Genomic DNA, 13,872 nt, shown 5'->3' with positions numbered 1-13,872 from the left:
CATAGTCAATAAAGCAGAAGTAGATGTTTTTCTGGAATTCTCTTGTTTTTTCTATGATCCAACGGATGTTGGCAATTTCGTCTCTGGTTCCTCTGCCTTTTCTAAATCCAGCTTGAACATCTGGAAGTTCTCAGTTCACGTACTGTTGAAGCCTAGCTTGGAGAATTTTGAGTATTACTTCGCTAGCATGTGAGATGAGTGCAGTTGTGCAGTAGTTTGAACATTCTTTGGGCATTGCCCTTCTTTGGGATTGGAATGAAAACTGACCTTTTTTGTTTAGTGGCCACTGAATGAGTATTCCAGTCCAGTGGCCACTGAATGAGTATTCCAGTCCAGTGGCCACTGAATGAGTATTCCAGTCCTGTGGCCACTGCTGAGTTTTCCAAATTTGCTGGCATATTGAGTGCTGCACATTACTGCTGAGTTTTCCAAATTTGCTGGCATATTGAGTGCTGCACATTAATATCATCATCTTTTAGGATTTGAAATAGCTCAGCTGAAAGTCCATCACCTCCACTAGCTTTGTTCATAGTGATGCTTCCAAAGGCCCACTTAACTTTGCATTCCAGGATGTCTGGTGCTAGGTGAATGATCATACCATCGTAGTTATCTGGGTCATTAAGATCTTTTTTGTATAGTTCTTCTGTGTATTCTTGCCACCTCTTCTTAATATCTTCTGCTTCTGTTATGTCCATACCATTTCTGTCCTTTATTGTGCCAATCTTTGCATGAAATTTTCCCTTGGTATCTCTGATTTTCTTGAAGAGATCTCTAGTCTTTCCCATTCTATTGTTTTCCTCTATTTGTTTGCATTGGTCACTGAAGAAGGCTTGCTTATCTCTCCTTGCTATTCTTTGGAACTCTGCATTCAGGTGGGTTTATCTTTCCTTTCCTCCTTTGCCTTTCTCTTCTCTTCTTTTCTCAGCTATATGTAAGGCCTCCTCAGACAACCATTTTGCCTTTTTGCATTTCTTTTTCTTGAGAATGGTCTTGATCACTGCCTCCTGTACAATGTCATGAACCTCCATCCATAGTTCTCCATACACTGTATATCAGATCTAATCCCTTGTATCTCTTTGTCACTTTCACTGTATAATCATAAGGGATTTGATTTAGGTTATACCAGACACGACTGAGCGACTGAACTGAACTAGACTAGCACCAGAATGGCCTAGTGGTTTTCCCTACTTTCTTCAATTTAAGTCTGAATTTTGTAATATGGAGTTCATTATCTGAGCCACAGTCAGCTCCCAGTCTTGTTTTTGCTAACTGTATAGAGCTTCTCCATCTTCAGTGCAAAGAATATAATCAATCTGATTTTGGTATTTACTATCTGGTGATGTCCATGTGTGGAGTTGTCTCTTGTGTTGTTGGAAGAGAGTGTTTGTATGACGAATGCATTCTCTTGGCAAAACTCTGTTAACCTTTGCCCTGCTTCATTTTGTATTACAAGGCCAAACTTATTTGTTATTCCAGGTATCTCTTGACTTCCTGCTTTTACATTCCAGTCCCCTCTGATGAAAAGGACATCTTTTTTGGTGTAGTCCTCTTACCTGTTTCTTTTTGGTTTCCAGAGAATAGATGAAATTATGAAGAGAACAAGAAAGAGTGATGTGTCTTTGGAAGTGAAGGTAGGCATTAAGAGTGCCATTTTCATAATTCATGTACTGAGAAGAACATAATGGTAGAATATTCAGTGATGTTGTAGGTCTCAGAGAGCATTAGCCAGGAAAAAAATGGGTTCTTCCTGCTTTGTTCCTGGCTAGATTAAGAAGACTGTTGGTGTCTAAAAGGAAAGAGGAGTCTAAGAGAGGAGTTTCTGGGATAGGGTGGTAATAAAAATTTCCTCAGAGAAGTGGAGGTAGGGATGCAGGGAGAAGCACTGTAGTCCACAGATAAAAAAAGAGAATGGTGGCATATTACTATGGGAAACACAGCTGATTTATATTACACTCAGAAAATTCTAAGAACTACTGTGGAGTGGACAGATGGCTCAGCATGGTTCCAAATATCCCCGATGCTTTTCAAAAGCACTTGTCTTGGTGCAGAAAGCCTACCTTCCCTCTGTTTGTTTTTCAGAAAGAAGACCCCAAAGTGGAGCTTCAGTCTGCTCTGTGTGTGGAAAATAAGACAGACCCCGTGGTCCCTAACAAAATAGGTGAGTGTGAGATCTGGTTCTTGGGTTCTTTGTTTCAGAAAGTGACAGCTCATGGTGTTCTCTGTAGGGGACTAGCACCTATGAGTCCGAAGAGCGTTATCACTGCACAGAGCCCGTGTACTTCCCAGCCCCGCACCTGGGGGAGTTTCCATCTCTACAGGTCCACTTGGAAACCAGTAGGTCCCTCAGTTACTCTAATAACCCCATCACCAGAGCCGGGCCATCTGCTGGCTAGGCTGCTTTCCAGAGGGCTTAATTGCTGGTCATGTTGTGTTAAGAACTGACTCTGTTGTTCTACAGCAGTTTCTCCTGCCTTCGGAACTTCTGGATAGTCCAGCTCTTTTCTATCACAGATTCTTAAAGTTCCTTAGGTTTCGTGGCAGCCAGAGTCAGAAAACATATATCCATCTAGAGTAATTCTTCACGTTTCTCTTTTGCCTAGTGGCTCATCAAGTTTCCTGGTTGAGTCATGCTGTTGTTCAGTCACTAAGTTGTGTCCAGTGTTGCAACCCCATGGACTGTAACACACCAAACTCCTCTGTCTTCCACTATCTCCTGGAGTTTGCTCAAATTCATGCCCACTGAGTCAGTGATGTTATCTAATCATTTCATCTTCTGCAAAAGGAGACTTTTGCCTTCAAACTTTCCCATCATCAGGGTCCTTTCCAGTGAGTTGGCTCTTCACATCAGGTGGCCAAAGTATTAGAGATTCAGCTTCAGTCCTTCCAATGAATATTCAGGGATGATTTCCTTTAGGATTGACAGATTTTACACTCCAAGGAACTCTCAAGAGTCTTCTCCAGCTTCACAATTCAAAAGCATTAATTCTTTGGTGCTAAGCCGTTTTTATGGTCCAACTCTCACGTCCATCCATGATTACTGGAAAAACCATAGCTTTGACTAGACAGACCTTTAATGGCAAAGTAATGTCTCTTCCTTTTAACACGCTGTCTAGGTTTGTCATAGCTTTCTTTCCAACAGGCAAGGATCTTTTAATTTCATGGCTGCAGTCATCATCCACAGTGATTTTAGAGCCCAAGAAAATAAAATCTGTCACCGCTTCCACTTTTCCCCTTCTATTTGCCATGAAGTAATGGGACCTGATGCCATGATCTCAGTTTTTGTTTTTTTTTAATGTTTCAAGCCAACTTTTTCACCCTCCTCTTTCATCCTCACCAAGAAGCTCTTTAGTTCCTCTTCATTTTCTCCCATTAAAGTGGCATCATCTGCATATCTGAGGTTGTTGTTGTTATTTTTTTTCCCAGCAATCTTGATTCCAACTTGTGATTTATCTAGCCCAGCATTTCACATGACCTACTCTGCATATAAGTTAAATAAGCAGGGTGATAGTATACAGCCTTGTCCTACTGCTTTCCCAATTTTCAACCAATCTGTTGTTCCATGTCGGGTTCTAACTGTTGCTTCTTGACCTGCATACAGGTTTCTCAGGAGACAGGTGAAGTGGTCTGATATTCCCATCTCTTTAAGAATTTTCCACAGTTGGTTGTGATCCACACAGTCAAAGGCTTTAGCATAGTCAGTGAAGCAGAAGTAGATATTGTTCTGGCTCTCCCTTGCTTTTTCCATGATTGAACAAATGTTGGCATTTTGATCTCTGGTTCCTCTGCCTCTTCGAAACCCAGCTAGTACATCTGAAAGTTCTCAGTTCACGTACTGCTGAAGCCTAATTTGAAGGATTTTTGAGCATAATCTTCTGAGCATGTGAAACAAGTGCAATTGTATGGTACTTTGAACATTCTTTGGCATTGCCCTTCTTTGGGGAATGAAAACTCCCCTCTTCCAGTCTTGTGGCTACTGCCGAGTTTTCCAAATTTGCTGACATATTGAGTGCAGCACTTTAACAGCATCATCTTTTAGGATTTGAAATAGCTCATTGGAATTACATCACCTCCACTAGCTTTGTTCATAGTAATGTTTCCTAAGGTCCACTTGCCTTTACACTCCAGGATGTCCAGCTCTAGATGAGTGACTGCACTATCGTGGTTATTTGGGTCATTAAGACTTTTCTTACATAGTTATTCTGTCTATTCTTGCCACTTCTGAATCTCTTCTGCTTCTGTTAGGTCCTTACTGTTTCTGCCCTTTATCATGCACATACTTGCATGAAATGTTCCCTTGATATCTCCAGGTTTCTTAAAGATATCTGTAGTTTCTCCCATTCTGTTGTTTTCTTCTCCTTTGTATTGCTCATTTAAGAAGACCTTCTTATCTCTCCTTGCTATTCCCTGAAACTCTGCATTCATTTAGATGTATCTTTCCCTTTCTCCCTTGTCTTTCCTTCTCCTTTCCTCAGCTATTTGTAAACCTCCTCAGACAACCACTTGACCATTCTTGTATTACATTTTGGGGGGGATGGTTTTGGTCACCACCTCCTGTATAATATTATGAACCTCTATCCATAGTTCTTCAAACACTCTGTCTACCAGATCTAATCCCTTAAATCTATTTGTCACCTCCACTGTGTAATCATAAGGGATTTGACTTCGATCAATACCTAAATGGCCTAGTGGTTTCCCCTACTTTCTTCACTTTGAGCCTAAATTTTATAATAAGGAGCCCATGATCTGAGCCACAATCAACTCCAGGTCTTGTTTTTGCTGCCTGTATAGAGCTGCTCCATCTTCAGCAGCTGCAAAGAACACAGTCAATCCAGTTTCGGTATTGACATCTGGAGATGTCTATGTGTATAGAGTTGGGTTGTTGGAAGAGTGTGTTTGCTATGACCAGCATGTTCTCATGACAAAACTCTGTTAGCTTTTGCCCTGCTTCATTTTGTACTCTTTTAAGACCAAACTTACCTGTTATTCTGGGTATCTCCTGACTTCCAACTTTTGCATCCCCATTCCCTACGATGAAAAGGAAATGTTTTCTGGTGTTAGTTCTAGAATGTATTGTAGATCTTCATAGAACTGGTCAACTTAATCTTGTTCAGCATCAGTGATTGGAGCATAAACTCAGATTACTGTGATGTTGAATTGTTTGCCATGGAAACGAAACTAGCTTATTCTGTCACTTTTGAGATTGCACCCAAGTACTGCATTTAGGACTGCATTGTTGACTGTGAGCACTCTTTCATTTCTTCTAAGGGATTCTTGCCCACAGTAGTAAATATAATGAATTATATTTGCCATTCCCGTCCATTTAGTTCCCTGATTGCTAAGATGTTGATGTTCAGTCCTGCCATCTCCTGCCTGAGCACATCCAATTTACCTTGATTCATGGACCTAACATTCCAGGTTCCTATGCAATATTGTTCTTTAAAGCATCGGACTTAACTTGCACCACCAGACACATCCACAACTGAGCATTGTTCCTGCTTTGGCCCAGTTGCTCCATTCTTTCTGGAGCTGTTAGTAATTGCCCTCCACTCTTCCCCAGTAGCATATTGGACACCTTCTGACCTGGGGGACTCCTCTTCCAGTGTCATATTTTTTTGCCTTTTCATATTGTCCATGTGGTTCTCAAGGCAGAATACTGGAGTGAGTTGCCATTTCCTCCTTCAGTGAACCATGTTTTGGTCAGAACTCCCCACTATGACCTGTCCATCTTGGGTGGCCCTGCATGGCATAGCTCATGGCTTCATTGAGTTACACAAGCCCCTTCACCACAACAGAGCTGTGATCCATGAAGTGGGGAGAGTGGGCCATGAGCCCTGCACCAACACAGATGATGTCATTTGTCTTCTCTTCCTGGTATGAAGGTGACTGCCTGGGGTTCTTTTTACAAAAGATGTTGTGTCATTGGTAAAGCAGAGGATTAATTGCCTACACAGATATTCTCCATGTTATTTCATTGGTATATTTTATGATTGATGACTTTGTGTTTTCTATCAGAAATCAGTGTATTGAACACCTGCCAGGAAGTAAATGTTGTGGAACATGCTGCCCCAGAAACTTTCCCTCAAGATGTTTTCACTGATGAACTTAAACCAGTTGAGGGACTTGTTCATCTGGATGCCCTTGATGGGAAATCAAACAGTCTGGATGATTCAACTGAAGAAGTTCAGTCTATGGATATGAGGTAAGTACATTGCTTTTGAATTTGAGCCTCATCTCTTCCCCAGATACCTCCACCATCCCTTAGTTGATTTCATCTTTTCCACCCCCAAATCTTTGCACACACCTAAAATAGGCACAGTTGCTATTCAGGAAAACTAACCATGGTATAAGTAATATCTGTATTTTGGGTTGAGTTCCCTAGAAGCAGAACCCGGAACAGGGATTCTGGAGCATGGATTTTAGTGGAGGAGAGCTCTCAGGAGAAGGGAGTCGGAGGGAAGCAGGATTGGGCAGGGGAAGTTACTCAGCAAGAATGCAATCTCAGCTGGTCTCATGGAGCTCTGCAGGATGGTCTTCCACCAGAGAGGGCTCTGACTGTGATGAAGACGGGGCCTTCATGGCACTGTGTTCATCAGTTGTTGACTGTGGAGAATCTGGGGTGGGGACGCTTCCATAAGCCAAGGCAGTCATCCAGAGGAAGCATGTCAGCTGTGAGTCCATAGCAGCTGGAGGATGGGCACAACCACAGGAAAAGGGGATCTGCGTGGGGCACCAAAAGGGCCCACCCACTGTGTCCAGTGTCTCATGTTTAAATAGAATTGTCATTGGAGACTTGATAAAGGAACTAATTTGTTTTCAGATCCTAACAACTTAAGGAATTCTTAACTGGTGTGTTTTGGATAACATCACCTGGCAAATTATTCCCCGATAAAAGGAATGCTCAGTCAGCCTGGGCTTGGGGCAGAGACTGGAGTGGGGGTCTTCTCTGTGTTCAGGAGGGAATGCCAGGATTTTGCACAAGTTCTGCCAGAGCTCCAGCCTGCTGCAGCTTACCCTTCTCTCCTTCCTGTGAATTCTCAGCCTCGGCCTAGGGTGAGGGGTTGGGGAGCAGGGCTTTTCCCAGGGCACACTGATTGTAAATATTGCAGCTGGCCGTAAGCCACATAATGTGAAAACACGGAGTCCAGCTGCCCTGTCCCCAGTAGAGCAAGTCCTGAGCAGTCTGATAACAGGACCTCCTCAGCCTTTGCCACCACCCGCCACTGTCCTGGCAGACTTCCCCTGATTGGTGCCACTCTGTCCCCTCCAGTAGGTGGGAACTGCTGAGGCATCGTAAAGGATAACGCAATACCTACCCACCCACCCACCCCATGCCACATTGAGGCAATTGTGCTTATTTTTTCTGCCTCTGGGTGAGGGAACTGGATGAGACCTGGCACTGGCCAAGGTTCAAGGAAATGAAGGAGCTTTGTGTGTGTGCTGCATTCTTACTGTGGCTGCCTCTGCATTTGGAGAAGGGTGACTCCTGGGGGCAGCGCCCAAGCTTATGGCACCATTCTGTCTTCCCCATGCTTGACCAGCTGATAAAATCCCGGGAATGGAGGTGGTCACGGTGGAAATGGGGCAGGTGTTTCCAGTAATGAAACAGTTTGCTCAGGCTCCAGCCACCAGAAGTGGTGTTAGATCAGCTGCTTCGCTTTAACTATATTCAGTGTGAGGGAGACAGATCATCTGAGCTTCTGCAGTTCAGCTAGTTTTTCTAGAATCTTCTCCAGGCTCTTATGGAGGAGGAAAAAAAAAACAGACAAACCTGACAGCAGCCCTACTCTGGCTGTTCAGAGAGACCCCTGGTGAGGGGACTTCACATCCCAGCCTACTGCTCATCTGAGCTAGGCCTATGGTTGACACACCACGGAACTTCTCTAAACTGTCATGGCATCTTCACGTGTGTCAGTTATCGTATACTAATGTATTACAGTGAGCATATAATGAGGCCCAAGGTCTAGTGGATGTCCAGTCTTCCACCATCTTGGGCCTAATTGATTCTAACCAGTTTTTGTCATATCCTCAAGGGTTATGTCATTCTTTTAAAGGTTGTGCGCTGCCCCTGCTCTCCTGTCTCAAATCCACTTCCCTGTTCTCATTCATGGGGGCCTCATTTCTGTCAGTGTCTCAGACTTGAACTAACCTGTATCTTTTATAATGTGTTACATACAAACTCTGGCTCTAAATCCATCTTCTCTAGGAAAGAAGAATAGTATAACAAAATATGACAAGTAGAATTAATAGTTGTGTCTGTCTGTCTCTCTGTCTCTCCATCTCTCTCTCCTTCCCTCTCTCCCTCCACCCTCCAGTCCTGTTTCAAAAGAAGAGCTTATCTCTATCCCAGAATTTTCACCAGTGAGTGAAATGATTCCTGGGGTATCTCTGGACCAAAATGGAACTGGTAATGCCCGAGCACTTCAAGATCTCTTAGATTTCACTGGCCCCCCCATTTTCCCCAAGAGATCCAGTGAAAATCTCAGCCTGGATGACTGTAACAAAAACCTGATCGAAGGATTTAACAGTCCTGGCCAAGAAAATACTCTGAACACCTTCTGTTGACAAATACAACATCTCTTTAATGAAAGGTACAGTCTTTTGATGACAGTCTAAATCTGTAACTCTTCAACCTGGGTTTGTGAAGATAAGATAAATATCATTCAGCCTCCTGGATGGTCAATTTTATTTAAAAAGCACAAATATAAATGTGAATTCATGGTATATACTGCAGCACACATAAGAATTGAGATGGATTTCAAATGAATCCTTCAGACAAGAGCCTTCAACACCACACCCCTTGTGCTCACCCCTGCTGTTTGGGGCAGTGTGTGTAGAAGCACTGGCTAAAAGTTTGACCAGCCATCTGTCTCAAGTAGCAACTTTTTAGAGACAAGAGAATTCCTCCCCCCACTAGTTTTATTCAGTGATATCCTACATTCTATCTAGAATCACTCATATACATTGGTGAGTGTTGGGCCAAGTGATTTGCTATTCTGTTGGCTTCTTCTGGATTCTTTCAAAGCAAACATCTGTTCTTGGATCATACCTGAGGCAAGGGGGGAAGAACTGAAGTTTGTGCCCTGAAGCTTTTGTTCCCTTCCTTTTGCCCTTTTTTTCTTGCCAAAGTGTTTCTAGAAGTTTCTTCTTTGAGTAAGTTACATTTATGGGTTATAAACACTCTGAATTTGTGTGTAGTTATAATCACCTCCTGTTGGCTTTACTTCAGATTTTGGGGCTTAGTTTTGAATGATGAAAACTGAATCTATCATCAGATCCTTTCATAACTAATTGCTCCTCCCATTTTAGACTATTACAAAAATTTTCTGTTCTCAACATTCTGTCAGTCACCTTGTTTTATGATATTCCACTCCTATAACAGTACTTTGATAACTGATGTGATTTAGTCCAACCTTTCTATTTCTCAAACAAGGAAACAAGTTGGGGAGGCCACGTGGCTGAGGTCACCATGTCTCAAATGCTTATTTCTACATGACCTCAGCTACTGGCTATAGACAGTGCATATTAGAGTTTGGTGCTCTTGGGGAAGCAGTTGTGGTCCTTTTCACATATGAGAGGGAATGTGTGACAGGTAGTTTTTAAAATAAACCAAATCCCTGGTTGGAAGAGTGGCTACTTTTTGGACACTTTAAAAATTTACCCGAGTGTTCTATTTCCCTGACAGTTACATGGATTAATATTTAGTGAGAGGTTTCTTTTGTTGTTAGCGTACATTGCACCCTTTGGTTCACCTACCTCAGTATCCAATAAGGACCAGAAAATCCACAAAACCTAGAAGAGTGTTCATGGCTCCTCAAATCTATTTCCTACCTCTCTAACTAAAAAAAGTCCAAAATCCCTGTCCAAAAAAAAATTTTGGCTAAATAATTTATTTACATTCCTTGTATATTTTTATTTGTCATATAGTCTAGTTAGCAAATTCTTCTCAGCCAGAGGTGGCACAACCCCCACTGGAATTGTATTGGAGCGGGTTGTTGTCACAATGGCTGGAGGCAGTACTGGCATTTGGAAAGCAAAACTTGTAACATTAATCATCCTGCAGGTTTTAGGATAGTCCCACATGAAGAAAATTTGATCCCCCCACCCTCACAAAGAATAGTCCTACACAAAATGCTGCAGCATTTCCAATGAGAGGTACTGTAAGCCAAGAAAATGTAGTTACTAAGAAGGTAGAAAGTCCCACACTGCATGACCATTTTAGTGACAGAATAGATGCTACAAATTGCAGAATATTGTCCCTCCATTGGTTTCACCTGGTTTTGGTTTTGAATTTACACAGGTGGTGTTTGGAGAACCCGTGAAGCTGCTGGTAGTCAAATCTGAGCTGCCGGCCCTCTGAAGAAACTTCAGTCGTCTTTAACTGCTGGATTCTAAACTACTAAATTGAAATGTAACTGCATTCCTAGTTAGTATGTCAAACGCTGGCCACTCTCAGTAGAAGCTTGAGACAATGGCCTTTTCGGGCTTTAGCAGAGTTCCATGTTATGGTTCTATTTATGAGCTTTAGCTGCTAATTAAGCACTTCCTGTACTCCTCTATAACATAGTGATCTTCTGAATAATCCGTGTGATTTTGACTTGAAAATTCACCTTATAACCATTCTTATCCCCAAACTTGGAGCATATAAACATTTAGCTGTCTTTTCTGGTAAATATTCTAGACATTTACCCAGACTCTATTTAAACATATACTGAACTTGGGCTGCATATCTCCCTGGTTCTGTTTAGGAGAACAAATTCTGGAGGGTTTCCCTCATCTCCTAGGTTTCTTTGCTGGAAGTTGCTATCAAGAAGCCACATTTAATATTATTAAGCTTAGCCGCCTGCAAAATGTATTGCTTCTCATTGCTCCTTGGGCGGCCAGCAGAGTGAGTCTGGCTGAGTTAAGGAAGCCATTGAACAGCATGGAGGACTGTCTGCTCTCTTAGGCATATTCCTCCAGACTTGGACACCTGAATCTTGCAAGGACCTTTTCATGTTGCACCTTTAAATCCTCCAAGCTGTAGTCACTCCAAACCTTCAGGTGGCTTCTGGATTGAATGATTTGTGCATCTCCTGCACAGGTCGTTGCTTTTCATGTTGTTGCTGTTTTCTTCTTGACTCTTGGTCCTTTCGTTTGTTTGTTCAACTCTAATAAAACCAGGCACAAATGAAAAGCATAGTGCTCTGAGACACGGGGCCTTGAACTGGCTCCAAAATGGACTATAACAGACTTGAACATAAAAACATCTGGACGGGGGAAAATGACGGTAGAATGTATGTATACTCCACATGATTTTTGCCATATAATAGTATGTTTTCTATTGGAGAAGGAAATGGCAACCCACTCCAGTGTTCTTGCCTGGAGAATCCCAGGGACAGAAGAGCCTGGTGGGCTGCTGTCTATGGGGTCGCACAGAGTCAGACACGACTGAAGTGACTTAGCAGCAGCAGTATTTTTTCTTCATTTCTGTGGTGAAATGTGACTTTCAGATTAAAGTAACCTTTTCTTCTTTGAAAACTCTTTTTTATCTTGTACAATAAAGAGTTTGGAAAGATCCATAATTCTGACTGAAGTTTGCAACCAGAATGTACAAAGAAGTCTCAGTAGTAATCTTGTTCATGTACTCTTAAAACCAGCTACAGTGTAAGACTATTAGTTATGGAAACTGTGTATGTTTGTGTATGATGTATATACTAAATAAAATACATGCCTCCAATAATACAGTGCCATGGATCTTGATGATTATCTGGGGAAAATCCCTTTTATGACAAGCACACAGAAAATGGTAGCATGGTCTGACTTTCAAAAAATGTCTCACCATCTTTTTTACAGCCCTGTTTTGCTAAATGTCTGTTTTCTTGCAGTCTGTTGTACCTCACAGTACCATTGTGATCATGGTGATGCCTCATTTGCATGACGTGTACATTGTGTTTACTGTGAAATACATTTTCATTAAAGAGTCTGATGGTGTGTAGTGCTTTGTTTGTTTCTGTAGGCTCAATGAAAAAAAATGTGCTGAAACCAAACCAGATACCAGGTTTCTAAAAATCTTATTGGAAAAAAATTTTAAATCCCATGTGGGTGTCCTTTCCCTGTCTAACTCATGAAAATTCCTCTATTACCAGTTCCAACTGAAGCCAACTGTGGAAATAAGCTTCAGTGATGGAACTTGTAAGTATAGTAAAGTTGCTCTACTTTCATACCAGTGATGTGTGGGATTTCTAGCTGGCTAAGATGCAGTTAACTTTAATCTCCAAAAACATTCCACAGAGCAATCTGGCATTTAAACAAAATTATAATGGAAATGATGACCCCTGTTTTCCAGTAAGATGAAACCCACACCAACTTTTTTGCATCTAAATCATGACTTGTTTACAGCCTGGAAGGCAGTTCCGACCAAGACCAGGAGCCGAGGGGCCAGGACTGAAATAGGGATGTCGAATCTTTGTGGTAATTTCTGGGCTGCCATTTCTGAAGCTGAGGGCTCAGTCAGTGAAACTCTCCTTAGTTCTGATGACAAAGCCTCTCATGAGGGTACAGGAGTGGACATCCTAATATTTTCCATGTGCTAGCCTTGGACTGTGGCATTATAAAGTAGCTTCTGTCATCATGAGCTCTGACCAGAGGGTTGTAGTGGTGGCTAGTCATTCCTAAGAGCAATTTCTGTTTTGTGATATTCTCAATCTTTCTTAGTAACTACAGGTTTTCTCTTAGTCAAATGCTTTCATATTTTTTTTTAATTTGGAAAGCAAATGTAAAGAAATAACTTGTTTCTAGAGTTATACCCAATACATTGGGGCACAACACTGAGTGACATCCATCCCCACTCTTTAGTGTTACTCAGGAAGCAAAGTTATGTAAGAAAATGGAGCAAGAACTCTTAGGAACATTAGAAAAGAGAAGCCTTTACAGGTAGTCTTTTTGCTGGGAGCCCAAGAGAAATAACTAGGAAACGCAGGATAGTTGCACAGGGGAGCTGACCACTAAGAGAAGAAAATTTATCATTTTCTTATACATTAAAAACAGGAAAATAATCCTAACAAGGCTTATAAAATTTCTAGAAAGAACAAACTTTGTCTAAAACTTGACCAGAGAACATTAGAATAGATGTAAATAGAAAGACATGCCATGTTCCTGAAAGGGAAAACCTACATACCTGATAAAGACAAGTAGGTGACTCACCCTCACATTTGTGTAAATTAAATGAAGTTCTACTCCATGAGATTTCCGTTTTGCAACTTAAAATATAGTTGTACAGGGAACCCCTGGCAGTCCAGTGATTAGACTCAGTGCCTTCTCTGTCAAGGGCTTGAGTTCAATCCGTGGTCAGGAAACTAAGATCTCATAAGCCATGTGGGATCTTAGAAAAAGAAAATATAATTTGTACATTTCATATAAGAAAATGAACACAAAGCTAAGAAATTTATAAGTCTTTAAAACAGAGACTCCCCCCACAATAAACAGTAAAATATATAGTAAAACTTCCATAACTAAAATAGTGTAGTCTAATAGAGAAATAGAAATCAGCAACACTCCCAAGAGACATGAGAATTTAATGCATCATGGGACCAAGGTGGGTGTGGATCATTTGTTTCTGGAGAGAGACAACATGTGACTTAGTGTCTCCTGAAGGTCAACCGAGTTTAGGATCTCTGATGGGGTGGGGATAAGGACTCAGAAGTGAGGAAATGATCAGGTCAGGAGCGGGGTCCAAGGTGTGGGTGTCAGTTACAGTTCAAGGTTTAAGTCAGGGGAAAATTGAGACATGAGGTTTGGTACCAACCTCCGAAGACCCATCATAAAACTGATGCATCATAAAACTGATGCATCATAAAACTGAAGCATCATAAAACTGATGCTTCCCCCAATTTG

The 13,872-nt window shown here is 41.7% G+C and overlaps 1 protein-coding gene across 1 annotated transcript in view; it reads left to right on the top strand.

Annotated features, from left to right (window-relative positions):
• MAP7D2 (MAP7 domain containing 2) overlaps positions 1–11,956 on the top strand; it is a 52,262-nt gene extending 40,306 nt beyond the window's left edge. Inside the window, exons 12-16 of the mRNA XM_055393667.2 lie at positions 1,575–1,631; positions 2,080–2,158; positions 6,013–6,199; positions 8,313–8,588; positions 10,298–11,956. Coding sequence (XP_055249642.2) covers positions 1,575–1,631; positions 2,080–2,158; positions 6,013–6,199; positions 8,313–8,562 — 573 coding nt within the window. The 3' untranslated portion in view covers positions 8,563–8,588; positions 10,298–11,956. The remainder of the gene's footprint in view (positions 1–1,574; positions 1,632–2,079; positions 2,159–6,012; positions 6,200–8,312; positions 8,589–10,297) is intronic.
• The last annotated feature ends 1,916 nt before the right edge of the window (positions 11,957–13,872 follow it).

Source organism: Moschus berezovskii, chromosome X (assembly GCF_049115385.1).
Source record: "Moschus berezovskii isolate FMDL1 chromosome X, NW_MosBer_1.0, whole genome shotgun sequence".
In the NCBI taxonomy this organism is placed as follows: domain Eukaryota; kingdom Metazoa; phylum Chordata; class Mammalia; order Artiodactyla; family Moschidae; genus Moschus; species Moschus berezovskii.
Note: the sequence above shows the minus strand (reverse complement) of the source record. Positions and strands in the feature narration are given on the sequence as shown.